The 16,831-nt window shown below is 33.3% G+C and overlaps 1 protein-coding gene and 1 pseudogene across 1 annotated transcript; both read right to left on the bottom strand.

Annotated features, from left to right (window-relative positions):
• Positions 1 to 5,882: 5,882 nt before the first annotated feature.
• LOC131622144 (GDSL esterase/lipase At5g45670-like) lies at positions 5,883 to 7,868 on the bottom strand (annotated as a pseudogene).
• A 6,287-nt stretch (positions 7,869 to 14,155) lies between these two features.
• On the bottom strand, positions 14,156 to 15,152 carry LOC131593980 (uncharacterized). The gene is made up of 2 exons (XM_058866210.1): positions 15,073 to 15,152; positions 14,156 to 14,744 (listed from the first exon to the last, which is right to left on the bottom strand). Exons 1-2 carry the CDS (start codon positions 15,150 to 15,152, stop codon positions 14,156 to 14,158), a joined length of 669 nt encoding a protein of 222 aa, XP_058722193.1.
• Between the last annotated feature and the right edge of the window lie 1,679 nt (positions 15,153 to 16,831).

Below are 16,831 nucleotides of genomic sequence, written 5' to 3'. Positions count from 1 at the left end.
TTGTTTCCAAGACCCTTTTCCAATCAATAAAGTGTCATCCGCAAATTGGAGAATATCCACTTCACAACTACTTTGAAAAATAAAAGCTCTCAAAATCACCCATCTCCATGGATTTTCTTACCAATCCAGCAAGACATTCCGCCACAAATGACGTTACACAGATGACTTTATATTTTATTATTTAATATTTTTTAATTAATAAATTAATTATTTTAATAAATATTTTTAGAAATGAATAATTTATTTTTTAATATTTTTTAATTAATAAATTAATTATTTTAATTAAATATTTCTAAAAATGGATAATTTATCATCTCTAACACCAATATTATTCTATTTGACTAATTAAAACAATTATAACTATTTATTTTAATTATCCAAGATTATTTAAAATACTCAATATTTCTTTAATTCTCACTCTACCACCCATATCACCACAGCGCACATCATATTCATCAAAACATCACATAACTTCACAAATCAATCACAATATTCGCAATTAAATAATTAAATAAATAATTTAATTATTTTGGGGTGTTACAATTCTCCTCCACTTAAAGAATTTTCATCCATAAAAATTATCTGGCGAAAACAGAAGCGGATAAGACTCTCTCATTTGATCCACGCGTTCCCAAGTCAAACGTAGCTTGGTAAGTAGTTCCATGAGAACACAGTAGAACTATGTCATAAAAGTATACAGGTATAATGCAATTGGCTTAAAATTGTGTTTCACCTCTAGTTTCCAGCCTCCCTGCTGTGTATATCATTTCATAACTAGTTTGGTCCTTAAATAAAGTTTTCATTAAAGGGAATGTTTTTAACTCAACCTCACCCTCCAGCTCTAATTTCAAGAAACTTACTCAAAACTGAACCTAACTAACACACGTATTCACGATAGTTATATTCTATACCGAACACCCATTACTTACGTAAGAATCAACTCTAAGTTTTGTTACGTGGTTACCCAATTGAGATTCTAATTGTAAATCTGAAACCTTAAGACCCTCTAAACCATAGAGGCGACTAAAGGTATGGAAGGAAGAGTCGCGAGCTATTAATTTTTTATTTTATTTTTAAATAAGCAACGGAATTAAAGGGAGCAAAAGGGATGCTCCACACTGATACAAAACGGAAAGTTCCTACCTCTCAAAGCACTCGAGAGGAAGAATTTTCCAATAATAAAAGCTACAAAGATTCACCTTCTTATAAGAGGAACAAAGCCACCTCCACGAAATATGAACAATCTCCGACATGCACTCGGTAAAACTAAAAGACTCCTCTTTAAAGATCACTGCATCACGCTTTAACCAAATAGACCAAACCGTAGCAAGCCAGACAATTTCCGCGATCATTCTCTTATTCAAGAAAAGGACTTTTCCATAATTATGAAAAAAATCCCCAAACTCCTCAAGAGACATGAACTCGGTAAAATCAAGCCACATATACACCCTTCTCCAAATGCGAGAAGTAATATCACACGAAAAAAATAAGTGCGGTAAAGATTCCTCCTCCGATAAGCATAAAGCACATAAAGAATCAAGACCTTCCACCAAAATACCCCTTCTCACCAATTGATCCCTAGTGGCTATTCTATTTAGAATAAATCTCCAACCGAAAAAAAGAATTCTCGAAGGAACTTTGCACTTCCAAAGTAAGTTTAGAGCCAATACCTTGTTACCATCCATAGGAGGCCCAGACAAATTTGCCATAAAGCGGTCGTAGCACGACTTCACCGAGAAACACCCATTAGAAGTCAAAGACCATGAAAAACTGTCCTCAATATTCTCACGCATCGGAACCCGTTGGAGGACAGCAATTAAACGCTGCAGGGAACCTGCCATCTGCTGACCGGCTGCTGAGTCCAAATTGGAACTGCTGCCAGCACCAACAGCAGCGTGCACAGTAGCGTCACCCGCCTCCACAGAATTCGGCCAAACTGATTCTTCAAACCTGGCTGTAGCATTGGCTGCATCACTCCCTTCCCCGAACCACTTTGCAAAATTCCAACGCCAACATCCTCCACCAAAAAACCCTGCAAGATTTATAGAATCCATATAATTTTCAGACAAAAAGAATAGATCGGGAAAGGCTTCCATCAACGATTGTTGTCCCGCCCAAGACGCATACCACAAAGGTGTAAAAGCCCCGTTACCAATTTTACATTTAATTGCACCCGTAAAATGGTCGAAGAGAAGCTTCTCATAATTATCCGAAACAATTAAATCTCTCCACCAAAAAGAATCCTTCTTATTCAAGACCGATACATCCCCTATCAACACTTTAAGCTTCGTATTTCCATATCTAGCTTCTAACAAATCTTGCCAAACCGCCTCCTTGTCCATAAGAATACGCCACTTCCATTTGCTTAGCAAAGCTACATTCATAATGTCCACATTTTTTACTCCCAAACCTTCTTCCTTTTGCGGTTTACATACCGTATCCCAACACACCCAATGAATAGATTTTTTAAGATCAACTCCTCCCCAAAGAAACTTGCTTTGAATGGATTTAATCTCATTCAACACCTTCTTAGGGGCTTTGTAGAAAGAGAGCGAATAAATCGGAATTGCACTAAGAACCGAATTAAGCATCTCCACCTTACCCGCCATACTAAGATATTTACCTCTCCACACATTTAATCTTTTTCTAAGCATTGCTAGAAGATCCTTCCACATCGAAAGTTTCCTTGGATTATCACCTACTCTCACTCCATGAAATTTGAACAGAAGAGATCCCACATTGCAAGATACGAAGGATGAAGCCGCTTCCAAAAACCAATCTCCCGCATTAATTCCATAAAGATTACTCTTGTGAAAATTAATCCGTAAGCCCGACAACATTTCAAAACCTCTAAGGATAGCTTTCATACTCCATAAATTCGCGGTATCTCCTTCCGCCAAAATAAAAGTATCATCCGCAAATTGTAACTTATCCACCTCCTTGTCACCTTTGAAACTAAAGCCACAAAATTCACCTAGCTCCTTTGATTTCTTCATTAAGGCCGTAAGAGCCTCCATGACTAAAACGAACACAAACGGAGACAAGGGATCACCTTGCCTAAGACCTTTCTCCACACTAAAATCGTTGGTAGCACTCCCATTAACAAGGATGGACATAGAATTGGTAAATATAAAACACTCCATCCATCTCATCCACCGAGCACCAAACAAACACTTTTTCAAACTGTTTTTCTAAACACACTACACTTCTCTTTTCAAACAATTCAAACAAACAAGTGAGCTAACCAATTAAAAGCCCATGGATAACAATGGATACAAAGGGTGCTTACACCTTCCCTGTGTATATTCTACCCCCCGAGCTCAAATCACTTTCAAAGGGCTTTCCTGTTCTTTTTGTCTTTCTTAAAATTGGATAAAATAAAAGTCGGCGGCGACTCTTGCTATCCGCAATATTTAAAAAAGTCAGTTCTCCCACTGTGTTACAGAGACCAACGCAAAAATCGAGGATGACAAAATCTATGAACCGTTACCGCTGGAACAGACTCAATCTGTTAAATGGCAAAAAAGGTATGCGCGTTTGAACACCGAGAATCATCTAGTCATCTGAGGCGGAAAATTCAATTGTGCAAAATTTTCGTGCGCAACTCTCAAAGAATGCAATGAAGATTAAAATCTGAACTCCGGATCTGAAGAGAAATAATAGCCGATAAAATTTGCGAAAAAGTTTCTCCGGAATGGGCCTCATCCGATCAAAATTGTTGAAGTTATGTATTTTCGAGTCTTGTCGCACAATGCCGAAAACTCCGTTTTTGCTATTAATTCTCGACGCATTCACAATATTAAGGAATTTATGGTGCAGAATTGCCCTTTGGTTCCAACATAGGAAACGTCAGGGACATTGAGACGAAATTTGTGTTAAAATTTCAATCGAAGAAGATAGACGGTGTATGAGTTATGAATTTTTTATCGTCTAGGAGACAGTGGTTCAACACGCTTTCTCACCGTATATCCTCAGGTAAATTACGAATACGAAAATTTTCTTCAAAATAATAATTCTCGACCCGAACACATGAAATGTAGCAGAACTCAAGACTTTTCTTTTGGCATATGGATTGCTTCTAACTGACTTGACGGAAAGAAGTTATGATTTTTTGAACCTCTAAAAGGCAGTTGAACAGTAAATCTGAATCTCAGGTAATTTACACTTTTGGGAATCTTCCTCAAAGAACTGGATTATGACTTGAACACAAAAGATGTAGAGAATGCAAAACAGACTTAAGTACGCGAGAACTAAGCCCATACGACCTTCCTGTCGAAAGTTACGAATTTTGCACCCGCCGTAAAACTGACTTTTGATCTGAAATATCCAGAATCAACGGAAACTCTTGATTTATTATGCGAGTCAAAGCACACCAGAGTTACACGACACATTCTATGATAAGGATTTGATAGATCCCTGACGAGAGAGCTTGAGAAAAACTGCGGATCATTCATTTCATTATCTCGACTTCAAGAAACCTGAACTCCCACTTCACTATATCGACTGACAGAACATTTATTTCTGTTGTATCTTTTGAAAGAGGGAACCTTGATCTCGTAATCGTAGAGCTAATCATACATATGTGTGCATATGGTTTAATGCAAAGCCTAAGCCAATTGAAAAAGATGGGAAGAAAAATTTAAAGGTGCAACATTACATTTATTGCAATACTTTATTTTTAATTTTTTTTATAATTTATTGAAAACAAAACGATTTGAGGATAAGGAGACAAAAGAGAAAATTCTGGAATGTAAACTGTAACTAGTATCGAAAGCATCAGAAAGAGATGATATTCCTCATGGTGACCTTGTTTGGATGTAAAACAATGAATTTAAGGACTTATTCCGTACAATAATATAGGTCATAAATTCATAAGGTTTGTTGGTAGTAGAATTTTTTATCCTACTAAAATAAAATAAAAACCTTAATATAAATAAAGAAGATAAAAAGTATTGTTTACATTTCATGCGGTATGTGAAAGATCTTTGTGAAAGTTCTCATGTAATAATACTTGTGAAAGTTTTGTCTCTCAAAAATAATAAAATAGTAGCAACTCTTTAAAGGAATATAGTTTTCTAAATAATGTTTTGGATCAAAAGTATTATATCAAATTATAAGTGCTTAACGATTGAATATTATTACAGATAAAGACTTATAGATGTCTATTCAAGAATTTACACTTTTAAGTTTTTTGTCTAAGGTTATTAATCATTTATACATGCTTTTTGGTTTGGTTTTATATAGGTTGTGTTCATGTTTAGTTGTGTTTTGAAATTTTCATTTTGTTTTGTTTCAAAATAATTAAGTTCGGTGATGTTTTAAAATTCTATTGATTAAAATGAAAGCTTTGTAAAAAAATTAAAAAACTCAATATACAAAGGTTTTATCCTCTGTTGAAATTTAAAACTGAGGTAAAAGTTGTCAATCTACTCCCTCAGTTAAGAAACATGCTCGGAAACGCGTTGCTGGCTTGAAAAGAAAAATTAATAATTTTTGAGGATTGAACTCATATCTTAGATTTCCCATTAGGTAGCAAATAACATGGATTAATATTACACACTTTCCATGACACGTTTCTTTACTTCGCAAACAAAACCACATTGAAAGCCCTTCACTAACTGAGATAATATCAATTATTCGCAATAATATTGGTAACAAGGATATAATCAAACTTATTGGTGGCCTCACCGTTAAGTTGGAATCAGGAAAAACTTATTTATAAAAGAAAGAGATCTATCCGGTTTATCTTGGAGATGAAATTAAAAAAGGGTATAGTAACTTAATTTTAAAAAAATATTATACCGAATAAAATTAGTTACTATATTAATTAACAGGTTTCGTTTCAGATATGTCAAAAAAGAGAAGCCAATGGTATAATTTTATTTCAACTTGTTTTGTACCGTCATATTCCACCATTTTTTCAATTATGATAAAACAAAATAAAATTGAACACAAATGAGACTCGATTCTATTAAAGATAAAAACAATATTACAATGAAAGGGAAACAATTCCAACATCAAAACACTCCATCAAGACAACATTAAGGACTAGGACATCAACCCTAATCTTTTTTAGGCAATATGATTGCTTATTGATTTAAAACAAACACGACTGCTTATTGTTCACACACGAAATATATAAAGATACAATTCAAACTAAGTCTCCTTTCCATTAATGAACTGAGCAAGTTTGTTGATATCCATTGGATAAGTCACATCTGGATAAGAACTGCTATCATATGAAGCTAATGCAACAAGGTTGTTCACGGCTTCTGTGGGGTGAATTCCATCAAAATAAACATATTCATTCCTATCGGTGCATGGTATTGAATCAGGAAAACAAAATCCATTATCCTTCGTCGGACAACACGAAGCATTTGTAACAGTAAAACCTAAAACACAAACGATCATTGGCATTATTGATAATATTTAAGAATCAAAATAATAGGTATTTTCATTTGTTTCATTATTAATATTAAAATATGAAATGAAAATAATTAAAATGTTTACCAACTGAGCTGTCTAGGGTGATTGCAGTGGTATTTATGAAGATAGTTTTGGAAAAAATTCGCAAGGCATTGAATTCATCCACAACAGATCTAAGCTTTTGACTAAATATTAATGCAGCAGCATTCTGTTCTTCAACACATGATCCATTAAGTTTCCCCTCATTAGCAATCTCAAGCGGAGCGCAACCTATGTTATCTAACCCAACTAGCACGAGTTTACTTGCCCAAGTCTTATGCAAAACCTGTCCACCAAAAATACCAATTTATTAGAAACATTTAAATTATCATTGGCAATTTTATATCATTGAATTTTATATACAATTTTAGTACATATACCTGTAGGTAAACGGATAATTCGACGATAAGAGCTTGAGCATATTGTTCAAGGGTATAGATGCTACTTGTTGGATAGAGATCTGGTTGAAAATAATTTAGGGCATAATCGTTGGTGCCTATATAAACATAATACAAGCACTTTGACAAATGATTTTGGGCTTGTCGCAAACCGCCAAGCTTGGCAACAATTCTGGACACTGTGATTATGTGATTTTGTAACTGTAATCCCAATGCGATATTATTAATCTACATAAAAATTGCAATACACTACATTAGTGACATTCATTATCTTTGAAAATATGAATATGTTATCAAAACATAATAATCATAAAACATACCAAAAACCAATATAAACTCTTAATAGTAATACAATATAAACACTTACCATATTTAATAAAAAAAAAGATTTATAAAACAGAAAAATGATGAACAAATATAATATTTTATTTAAATTTACTAAGAATAATAAATACCACTCTCATTTATATATAAAGATGAACCATGAAATACCGCTGTTTTTTTTCCTGTTTCGTAACGAATTCCAGCTGAACTAGATGCATAGTTAACACCTTTGAGTATATCATAGCCAGTAGTATTTGCAAAAGGAGGGATGAATTTCTTAAATCCAAGTAGTTCTCCTACATCAATTAACAGCAAACGTTAGCTTGTCTTGATTCAAAATAAAATTATATACGCCATTTATGTCAATTGTTCTTAATAGTACAGATAATTGTTACCAATTATGTCAACTTTGGTTCTTCCATTGGTAGCTCTTCCGGTTGGTCCTGTTGGAAAGTCGATACCGAATGGCAAGTAATTCGCCTTTGCAGTGGTTTCAATATAGTTGTTGTTTCCACTGTCAGAGAAGGAGTCTCCAAATATGAATAGGCAAGGCACTTGAGATGAACCAACACAATGCTGCATGTTGCATGCAGCCAAGAAAACAAGATACAAACCAAACAATGTTTTAGTCTCGCAAGCCATTTCTCTACGTAGAAAAATAACTATGAAATAGGAAAATGAGAATTGGCAAGTGTGTATTGATCTCACAAAATGTAGGGTATATATAGGAAAATTGGTATATGATATTACAATTATAATACCAATTATTTGTTTTTTTAAAAGCATTTTAACAGAACTAAAGAATATTCAAAGTTTGGGGAGAGAAATCCACAAATTTTTTCTCCTAATTGTTAAAAAATTGGAATTTAAATCCTTACGACTTATGTCACCATGTAATTGAAAAAATTTGTTTCCAGGTTATTTCACACAGTGAATAAATGCAAGTTGCAAATGTGAAAATCAATAATTTATGAGATGTGAATTTAAAATTTTAGAAGTAATGAAATAGTAAATTTTTTTTATTTAGTAAAATACTAGAATTTTAATAAAATATTATTTTTTAAAGCCACTTAAAAGTGTGTATTATTGTTTGGATGATAATAACATATGAAATATAAAATAAACCCAATTTAAAGTTTGTAAATACAATAGTAAATAAAACCATAAATAAATTATTAAATTATTTAAAAAATTATGAATAAAGTAGTAATTAAAGGGAAAAAACATTTGGCGGGTGCTATCCTGCCGACTCGCTAGAAAACGAGGTGAACTTGAATTTTGACCTCTCACTTCTAAGTAGGTCCGTCAGGTCCGTCCTACCACATCCCGATTTTGGACAGATTTAAATGAATAGGCCTAAATGGGACGTAATAGAGTTTGACATAACTCATCCTTACAAAATCTATTGGTAAGGTGAAGAGTGTCACTCTATATAATCTCTTTCAATGTTCTATCTCTAATCAATGTGGGACTTGACTTTAGAATTTTCCTAATATACCCCCTCAGACCCAACATTCTTTTTGGACTTGATGCGTGGATATTAACGGTCGACGTCCCATGATCAGATCGATAGACTCTGATACCATAATAGAGTTTGACCTAACTCATCCTTACAAAATTAGTTGCTAAAGTGAAGAGTGTCTCTCTATATAAACTCTTTCACCGCTCTATCTCCAATCACTGTGAGACTTGACTTTAGGATCTTCCTAATAGGGCAGGCCGCCCACTTTTCCACCCCTAAATTCTATGATAAATTAAATATTATTTACTAAAATGCATTTATTAATACTTTCTCCATCACATAAAAATCTATTTTTTAGAATTCTTTTCCTTATTCAAAATAATTTTAATATATATTTACTTTTCATTTTCCTCTTTTACATTTAATAATTGGAATATACATTTCCTTTTCTTTTTTCTTTTACCTTTTCTTTTACTTTTCCTTTTCATATTTAAAATAAATGTAATATAAAATAATTGTAATATAGATTCTTTTCCTTTTCTTTTTTACATTTAACATCAATTTTCACAATAATATACATTTACATGGTTTTTTTAAAATTAACATATTTCTCCACTATTTTACAAAACTCATGTTTTAAATAAAAAAATTTAAGATGCCTAACACAAGTCAGTTAATTTGGCGCATACAATAAACATTTTAGAAGGCAATTCAAGTGAGATGGTGCCTCCTATAGGCCACTCCAATCAAATTAACGCCCCCAATACGGCAAGTCAGTTTAAATGAATTTTTTTCTAGGACATCTTTTGTAATTCATCTCACTGGTGGTTACCTAAACCTACAAAACTAAAATATATTATTTAGATTTAATAACTACAAGTAAGTAAACAGAAAAAAGGGTTAAATATATTTTTGTGCCTATAATTATTTTAACTTTTAATTTTAGTCTCGATTAAAAAAATAATATATGTTAGTACCTACAAAATTTAAAAAATTCATATTTAATTCTTCTTGTTTAAAAAAAATTTAAAATTTGAGAAAGAAATGTTTTATTGTATTCTAAACATGTATGAAAAAAATTACTCAAAAATTATAAGTTTAAGCTAATTAAACAGTTTTTGAAATTTTAGAAAATAGCAAGGATTAATAACTATAAGATGACATAAATACTTTGTAAATCAGAAGCCTTTGTATGTACTTTATCACCTCAGCATTTGGATAAAAGTTAAGTAGCTAAAAAAACAAAACCAGCTAAAGGAAATGGAAGAATACACTTTAAAAAAACTAAGAATAGAAGACAACCTACCATAAAAAAAAAATAAAAGAAAAGAATATCCATTACTTGTATCACTGGATTTCAATGATGAATGAGAAAAATGGACGAGCATGAGGTTTCAAAAGGAGATTCAATATCTAAAAGAATTTTAAAAATCATAGTAAAACATTTGTATGGTTTAGTAAAAGAACAATGGATATGAAACATGTGATTGGGATATATTAAGCAGAAGGGTCACTAACCCATTAAGACTTGATTAGATTACAACATAGGGGAAATCTTGTTTAGAGAAATCAGTATTGTATTCTAACTTTTCTGTTAGGTCTTGCGTAACACTTAAACTTAGTTAGTTAGTGGATATGATTGAAGATAACTCTCATATAAAATACAATACTTTATTTGTTTAATATAAAACATTGTTTATGGCACGGACTGATAAAGTCAATGAACTACCTTTGGAAATTTAAGAACTTCATATTTGGAGATTGAGACCAACATTGAGAATTTAAGTCAGCTGTTGATGTTTTGTCAGCATGTTACTTTACTTTAGTCTTGCAAAGCTATATCATACTTTTATTATGGAGAATGTTTTTTTTTTAATCTCATGCATGATATTGAACTTCAATAACACCATGACAAGATTATTTTTAAGTTTAAATGCATTTTTGTCCCCCTATTTTGATGTTTTTAAACCTTTAGTCTTCCTATTTTAAAATTCAATTTTTTAAAACTTTGCTTCATTTGTGATTTTGTTAGTTTCCCTCTAATTTTAGTGATGAATAAGTTATAAAATTTATTTTTAATTATGTGACAGAGAAGACTTTATATTTTATTATTTAATATTTTTTAATTAATAAATTAATGATTTTAATAAATATTTTTAGAAATGAATAATTTATTTTTTTAATATATTTTAATTAGTAAATTAATTATATTAATTAAATATTTTTAGAAATGGATAATTTATCATCTCTAACACCAATATTATACTATTTTACTAATTAAAACAATTCTAACTAATTATTTTAATTATTCAAAATTATTTAAAATACTTGATATCTATTTAATTCTCGCTCTACCATTCATAGCACCACATCGCACATCATATTCGTCAAAACATCACTAACTTCACAAATCAATCACAACATTCGCAATTAAATAATTAAATAATTAAATAATTAATCTAATTATCTTGGGGTGTTACAACTCTCCCCCACTTAAAGAATTTTCACCCATGAAACTTACTTGGCGAAAAAAGAAGCGGATAAGACTCTCTCATCAGATCCACGCGTTCCCAAGTCAAACTTTCACCAGTTAGTCCACCCCACTATACCTTCACTAAGGCAATATTCTTGCCACACAGCTGCTTCACTTTCCGGCCTTCTCTCTGCACTGTAGATGCTTAAATAGTCAGGTTTTCTCTTACCTGTATATTATCCATTTGGATCACATGCGAAGGGTTCGGGATGTACCTCCTCAATTGAGATACATGAAACACGTCATGAAGATTCGAAAGCGACGACTGTAAACTAATCTAATAGGCCAACTCATCTATTTTCTCTAAAATATGATATGGACCAACAAAATGCAGCGTAGGCTTCCTCGACTTCGGGGCTCTACCAACATCTGTTACCAGAGTAACTCTCAAAATCACGTGGTCTCCTACTTGGAACTCGAGGAATTTCCTCCTTTTATCATGATAACTTTTTTGACGATTCTGAGAAGCTTTCATCTTCACTTTTTTTTAATAAGCAATTGGATTAATAACGGAGTATAAGGGGTACTCCAACCGGATACAACACGGAAAACTTCTACTACTCAAAACACATGAGCGGTAGAATATTCCAAACATGATAGTTACAATTATCCGCTAGCTTATAATTAGAATTAAGCCAATTCCAAGAATTGAAGACAATCTCCGACATACACTCTACGAAGCTAAAGGATTCATTCTTAAATATCATTGCATTACGTCTATTCCAAATACTCCACAAAGTTGCCAACCAGATCACCGCGACTATTGCCCTTTTGGCTCGATTCTTCACCTTCTCTATGACAAAAATAAGGCCCTCGAAATTTTCTAAAGATAAACCATCAATTGTACCTATCCAATTAAAAACCTTCCTCCAAATCCCTTCCACCACAAAATAGCCCCCAAGCGAATGATGGATACATTCCTCCTCCAAAGAACAAAAAACGCAAACCAAATCATCTCCATTTTTCAAAATGCCCCTCCTAAACAGTTGGTCCTTAGTGGCTAACCTATTGTGAATGATCCTCCAACCAAAGAATAAGATTTTAGGAGGAATTTTTACCTTCCAAAGATGTTGGGATGCTTTGACAATAGTGGCATCAAGGGGTGGTCCGGATAACTTTGCTTTGAACATGTCATAGCAAGATTTAACGGTGAAAGAACCATCCGCATTTAAGCGCCATATGAAAGAGTCCTTTTCGTTCATCGTAGGCTTAAGATGAATGACGCTGTCCACCATCTCATGCCAGAGAAACTCAGAATTGCTTATGTTGTCCGCAAACAGAGCATCCACGGTCCATCTTCAACTAGAATCGGTATGGTGACCCGCTTCAGCAACTAATATGCTGTCGTTAATGGCATCGTCGAACAGCTCCGGAAAAGAGCTCGTGAGAGGCTGCATTCCGGCCCAATTACTGTACCAAAACGGTACATCCACACCGTTTCCAATCGAACAAGTAACAACCCTTGAAAAATGGTCATTCAACAAAAGAACATAATTGTCAGATAAAATGATATCCCTCCACCAAATTGAGTCATTTTTCTCCACCACCTAAGAATCACCGATGAGCACCTTCCTCTTTAAGTTTCTGTATCGAGAGTTTATAATTCCACACCAAACCGCCTCTTCATCTACTAACATTCTCCATTTCCACTTACTTAGCAATACGACATTCATCACCTCGACACTTTTTACCCCTAGACCACCTTCTTTACGATTTTTGCAAACGGTATCCCATGAAACCCAATGAGTAGTCCTCTTTAAGTCACACCCGTTCCACAAAAAGTTACTTTGTATAGATCGGATCTCGTTGATAATCTTGGACGGTGCTTTGTAAATGGATAAGGAGTATATGGGAATGGCGTTAAGCACAAAATTAATCAAGCACACACGACCCGCTATATTGAGATGCCTTCCCTTCCAACCGGCTAATCTCCTCTTTAAGTAAGTAATCAAAACCTTCCACATCAAAATTTTCCTCGGACTCGCCCACTCTCATCCCAAGAAATTTAAACATGAGCCTTTCCACTTTGCAAGAAAGAAAAATGGAAGCCGCTTGGGTATACCAAGCATTCACATTGATTCCGTATATATTGCTTTAATTGAAGTTGACCTTCAAACCCGACATCAACTCAAATCCCCTTAAAATGGATTTCATACACCACAAATTTGCTATATCTCCTTCCGCCATGATAATGGTGTCGTCGGCAAATTGAAGTATATTAACTTCCTCAAAATCACTTATCTTAAACCCCCGAAACTCCCCTATATCGGTTGCTTTTTTCTTTAATGCCGTTAACACCTCCGTAGCCAATACGAACAAAAAAAGGGACAAGGGGTCTCCTTGTCGAAGACCTTTCTCAATCTTAAAGTCCCTAGTTGCACTACCGTTGATTAAAACGGACATACGGCTAGTGAAAATGCATCCGTCCATCCTTCTTAGCCAATTACGAACGATCCCCATTTTAACAAGCGCATATCTCAAAAATCTCCAACTAACACGGTCGTATGCCTTTTCAAAATCAACCTTGAATACTACGCAACTTCGTTTTTCCCTTTTAGCAAGATCAATAGCCTCATTAACAACCAAAACTCCATCTGCAATATTTCTACCCAGAATAAACGCAGTTTGATTCGCCGAAACCAGCTTCCTTATGACTTTACGCAACCTTCCCGCCAATAATTTTGCTAAAATCTTCTACAAACAGCCCACAAGACAAATTGGTCTAAAATCGGATAAAGATTGTGGATTCTTACTTTTAGGGATCAAAGCAATAAAAGACGAAGTAACTCCTTTCGTAAGCCTAGTCTTGTCTTGAAAGTCCTTGACAAACCTCAAAACATTCGCCTTAACCAAATCCCAAAAGTGTTGAAAAAACTCAAGAGTATATCCGTCCGGTCCGGGGCTTTTGTTGCCGTCACAATCCCACACCGCACTCTTAACTTCCTCCTCCGTAAAATGTGTTTCCAGCCACATTCAGTCCTCATTATTTAAGATATTAAGATCAATCCCCTCCGGTACAACTCTAAACTTATTTTCTTCATGGAAAAAACTTTCAAAATGATCCGCACCTTCCAACACCGATATAGCATTCTTCCTTCTTCTATCCTTTAATGAATTGTGAAAAAAAAGAGTGTTCTTGTCGTCGTCATTTAACCAGAATTGTCTTGATTTAAACCTAAGCATACTCTCATTCACATTTAAACACTTCCAAAGATTATTGGACGCCTTCCTTCTAGCTTCAACCACGGATTCCATATCACTTCCAAAATTATCCACCAACAACTTATCCATATCATTTATAGTCTCCACCTCATTACTAACGTTTAGATCGATCCAACCAAAAACCTCTCGATTCCAACTTTTAAGCCTTTCCTTCAACCTTTTAGGTTTTTCAAACAATATGAAGTCACCCCTCCCGTCGACCACTAGCTTCGCCCATTCCTCATTAATGAAGTCCTTGAAGCCTTCGTGTTCCAACACGGCATTGTTGAAACGGAAAGGTTTTGGACCCCAATCAATGACACCGCAATTTAGCCGAATAGGAGAATGATCCGAAATATCTCTAGAACCAATTCGTCACTTGAATCATCTTAATCTTCTCGGTTGTTTCTTGTTCATTCTCGGGTCCGAGCACTGCACTCTCGCCTGATTCGTATCAACACAATGCATCATATGGTGTCATTCCAATACTATAGTGAAAACTTTTATTATAAGAAAATTCAATCAATGGCAAGTGGCTCTCCAAAGCACCTCCATGTTCCAACACATAAACCCTCAGCAAATCTTCCAAAGACTGGATAATCCTCTCTATCTGAGTGTCTGTCTGTGGGTGATATGTCGGACTCAATCTCAACTTAGTACCCAATGCATCTCGCAAACAGTTTCAAAACCTTGACATAAATCTTGAATCGCTATCCGATACGAAACTCGACGGTATACCATTCAACCTTACAATCTCTTCAATATACATCTCAGACAACTTAAGCAACACAGAAACAAATTTACATTAGATATTAAGTTATGATTTCTTGCAAATTTCTCTAAACTAACAAAACATTCAGCCAAACTCTAGATTGATAACCGACATGAAACACATAAGACATTATAATTATGATCTCTATATTACAGACATGAAATAGTATATGTTGGAAATTTTCTAATTAATTAATACTTTATGAATCCATACTCAATTCAATATGAAATAGAAAGCGGAAGCGTACCTTTAAAATGCATAAATTTTTAATGAGAAGATGATGATCTTGATAGGATAAATGACCTTCCAGATGTAGATTCCTTAATTTCTTAGTTTCTATTTCAATGGAATAAAGAGAATAAATATTCTATCATATTTTTATAGTATCTACAATTGGGGACCATAACCCCTTATTTATAAGAATCACATGCCATTTCATGAAGAGTCATGTTTATTCAAGTTTAGAATCTCATGCCCTTCCATGAAGGGTCATGATTATTCAAGGTTTCTTATTCCAATTTTACCCCTCACAAAAAATAGAAATAAGACTTTTGGTATCTACACAATATTTTTCATGACAATTACATCCTTAGCCATAAACTTTACATTAAATAGATCACTTTAATTGGCTAATTAAATAATGGTCCTAACACATTAATTTATTACATGTATGACCCCAAAAATTCTAACAATCTTCCACGGGTCATATATGTATCCTTATAAATGTGTTAAAGTTTATGAGCTCAAAATTTCTATTATAAACATTGGACATATCCTCATCTCGTCTATTAATTACATCAATATATAGGACCAAAGCAGTATTCATTATATCAGTCATAATTAAACCCATCAATGATCACTAATATAAACAAAACTAAATGCATAGATTAATCATGAAATATGTAGCATGAAAATCACGTGAAGGTGATCGATACATGTCAATTTTCAAGTGGTCCTCCTTACTTTAATGAATTTAATATTATTATACAAAGTGCAATGAACTTAATTACCAAACTTTATTTTTGATCAGAACGTGATAAAATATATAAGTATGTATACATACTATCAAAACATAGAACATAAATAACAACAATGACTAACTCCCACTAAACCAAAAAATCCTTTAATCGTATAACACTCATGTGAGTAGGTTGCCCATGAAAGGTCTTGGATGGAAGCCCCTTTGTAATAGGGTCTGCTATCATGGAATTTGTCCTTAATAGGGTCTGCAAAGATAAACCTTTCGCTTGAGAATTGTGTTGAACAAATATATATATATATATATATATATATATATATATATATATATATATATATATATATATATATGATGTATAAAGTAGGAGTATTTTTAAAATGAGAGATGAGATGAACAAATAATCATACAAAATTGATTTTATTAAATAATCATATGAAAGAAGAAAAAAAAGAACCGTGAGATGGAGCAAAAAAAAGTTAATATTTATAAATATTAAATTTGTCTCTCAAGATAAGGCAATTGTTGATTAAAATAAAATAGATATGATGTTGATAGTGACCCGTGAGATAAAATAAATTATTAATTTTATTAAAATTAAAAAATAAATTATTAGTATTTTTAGTGATAATAAATAAGTAGAAAGAAAAAGATTAAAATAAAAATAAAAATGTATGGGAAAATGTAATGTGCGAGAGAT

The sequence above is a fragment of the Vicia villosa genome, linkage group LG1 (assembly GCF_029867415.1).
Source record: "Vicia villosa cultivar HV-30 ecotype Madison, WI linkage group LG1, Vvil1.0, whole genome shotgun sequence".
Taxonomy (NCBI): Eukaryota; Viridiplantae; Streptophyta; class Magnoliopsida; order Fabales; family Fabaceae; genus Vicia; species Vicia villosa.
The sequence above is the reverse complement of the archived record's forward strand: the minus strand, read 5'-3'. Positions and strand labels throughout refer to the sequence as shown.